Consider the following 3,488-nt stretch of genomic DNA (forward strand, 5'->3'; position numbering starts at 1 on the left):
ACGGCGCTAATGGGAGAACACTGGGAGAACACTGCGATTGGAGAAGAACACTGTAGAACGTTGTTGAGAGCGAAACGATGTTTTTGAGGAGTTAACAGGGAATAGGGTTTCTTGGGATGGATTTGGAGCACAGCCGAGCTCAGTGAGGGCTTAGTGTTCATTTAGGGCGGTTTCAGGGGTTCAGGGTTTGAAATCAATAGCTTCATCAATAGCTTTATCAATAGCTTCATCAATAGCTTCATCAATAGCTTTATCAATAGCTTCATCAATAGCTTTCTGACTCTTTATTCAGGATGGATTTGGAGCGCAGCCCTGCTCCATCATCTCAGTTAGGGTTTAGGGGTTAAGGCTGATATTAATTACTGTGTTGATTTGGGGCGGACTTAAGTGGTTACATTTAGGGTTAGGGTTAAAAGGTTATCAGTAGCTTTTCGACTGTTTGTTTAGGATGGATTTGGAGCGCAGCCATGCTCCCTCAGGGCTGGTCAGGGGGTTAGTGTTGGTGTTGTGAAATGTTATGGTGTTAATAAGACTAACCATGTTTGTTTAAGAATTTGGAGCACAGCCGAATTCAGTCAGCGCCGGACAGGGTCAGGTTTAATATAATAATTAGTCATTTACTTTTATATTAATCTTAACGGTGTTTATTCAGGGTGGATTGGGAGCACTGGGTTTAGTGGTTATACTAAATATGTAAATATTAATAACCTTAGCTGTGTTTAGAATCCAGTCAGAGGCTACGAGTTAGGGTTTAGGGGTAATTGATGGATTTGGAGCACAGCCGAGCTTCATCAGCACAGGGTATCCTGTTGTAGTGTAAGTGTTAGTGACCCTCCCTACCTGTGTGTGGGAGTAAGGGGTTAGGGTGTAGAGCTAGTGTTAATGACTCTGTCTGTGTGTGTGTGCTCAGGATGGATTCGGAGCGCAGCCGTGCTCCATCAGCTCGGGACATGGAGGCACCGTTCCACTTACAGAGGAGCACACAGAACACACCGCACACACGAGAACCGGAGCAGTCCAGCAGCGAGTCAACAGACACAGAAACCACAGGTATACACACACACGCACACACACACACACACACACACACACACACACACACTAATACCATAAAATACACTGATTTACATTAGCATGTATATAACACTGTTTATAACACACTGCTGTTCCTGGCCTGGACAACCATATAATGTAATTATATATATATATATATATATATATATATATATATATATATATATAGATAGAGAGAGAGAGAGAGAGAGAGAGAGATAATATATATATATATATAGATGATGTAGCCTTGTAATTATATATATATTACATGGCTACATCATATATTATATATATGTATATGTAAATGATATGGTGAATGGAAATAAATAATAATGAATGGTATAGAAAATGAAGATGTATATATGTAATTTATAGATGTGTATGTGTGTATATGTAATAGCTGTATGCTGTAGGAATGGAAATGCTGCTGTGGTGTAAATTGATACATTTATAAATATCTATAATAACTCTGTAATTATGTAATTATCAGCAACACCACACTGAACACTCAGACAACACCACACTGAACACTCAGACAACACCACACTGAACACTCCAACAACACCACACTGAACACTCCGATAACACCACACTGAACACTCCAACAACACCACACTGAACACTCCTATAACACCACACTGAACACTCAAACAACACCACACTGAACACTCCGATAACACCACACTGAACACTCAAACAACACCACACTGAACACTCAAACAACACCACACTGAACACTCCAACAACACCACACTGAACACTCAGACAACACCACACTGAACACTCCAACAACACCACACTGAACACTCCTATAACACCACACTGAACACTCAAACAACACCACACTGAACACTCCGATAACACCACACTGAACACTCAAACAACACCACACTGAACACTCAAACAACACCACACTGAACACTCAAACAACACCACACTGAACACTCAAACAACACCACACTGAACACTCCGATAACACCACACTGAACACTCCTATAACACCACACTGAACACTCCAATAACACCACACTGAACACTCCGATAACACCACACTGAACACTCAAACAACACCACACTGAACACTCAAACAACACCACACTGAACACTCAAACAACACCACACTGAACACTCCAATAACACCACACTGAACACTCAAACAACACCACACTGAACACTCCAACAACACCACACTGAACACTCAGACAACACCACACTGAACACTCAGACAACACCACACTGAACACTCCAATAACACCACACTGAACACTCCAATAACACCACACTGAACACTCAAACAACACCACACTGTACACTCAGACAACACCACACTGAACACTCCAATAACACCACACTGAACACTCAAACAACACCACACTGAACACTCAAACAACACCACACTGTACACTCAGACAACACCACACTGAACACTCAAACAACACCACACTGAACACTCAAACAACACCACACTGAACACTCAGACAACACCACACTGAACACTCAAACAACACCACACTGAACACTCCGATAACACCACACTGAACACTCCGATAACACCACACTGAACACTCCGATAACACCACACTGAACACACCCCGATAACAACACACTGAACACTCAAACAACAACACACTTAACACTCCAATACAACCAATTTAATTTCAATTACAAAACAAAAACAATAAGAACATAATTAACATTTAATGAAGAAAACCGATCATATATATATATATATATATATAAATACTATACTAATACTAATATAAATACTACTACTATAATAATAATAATAATAATAATAATAAACATACTATAATATTCTCTTCATATCCTAAATACAATCAGCTATAATAAAAATAAAGATGTTAATTAGAAATAAACCAATCAGTCAATCTCGATCTGAGTCTAGTACTGAAATAACTTTATCATTAATATTAAGATTATAAATGATCATACATGTTAGATAAACACAGCACATAGAATAAAAATCAATAATAATGTATTGACTATAATCAATAATATAATTTGTGGGTGTTTTTACTGTAACTGCAGCAGCAGCAGTGCGGCCTGAGGATCATTCATATTAATATCAGTTTATCATTAATATCAGTTTAGTATCAGTAATATCAGTTTATCCTTAATATCAGTTTATCCTTAATATCAGTGTATCATTAATATCAGTTTATTATCAGTAATATCAGTTTATCCTTAATATCAGTTTATTATCAGTAATATCAGTTTATTATCAGTAATATCAGTAATATCAGTTTATTATCAGTAGTATCAGTAATATCAGTTTATTATCAGTTTATTATCAGTAGTATTAGTTTATCAGTAATATCAGTAATATCAGTTTATCAGTTTATTATCAGTAATATCAGTTTATCAGTAATATCAGTTCATCAGTAATATCAGTTTATCATTAATATCAGTTT

The 3,488-nt window shown here is 37.4% G+C and overlaps 1 protein-coding gene across 1 annotated transcript in view; it reads left to right on the forward strand.

Annotated features, from left to right (window-relative positions):
• The first annotated feature begins 911 nt into the window (after nucleotides 1-911).
• pitx1 (paired-like homeodomain 1) overlaps nucleotides 912-3,488 on the forward strand; it is a 7,878-nt gene continuing 5,301 nt past the window's right edge. The window contains exon 1 of the mRNA XM_072661946.1: nucleotides 912-1,050. Within this exon, the coding sequence (XP_072518047.1) occupies nucleotides 912-1,050 (139 nt within the window). The remainder of the gene's footprint in view (nucleotides 1,051-3,488) is intronic.

The sequence above is a fragment of the Salminus brasiliensis genome, chromosome 18 (assembly GCF_030463535.1).
Source record: "Salminus brasiliensis chromosome 18, fSalBra1.hap2, whole genome shotgun sequence".
Taxonomy (NCBI): Eukaryota; Metazoa; Chordata; class Actinopteri; order Characiformes; family Bryconidae; genus Salminus; species Salminus brasiliensis.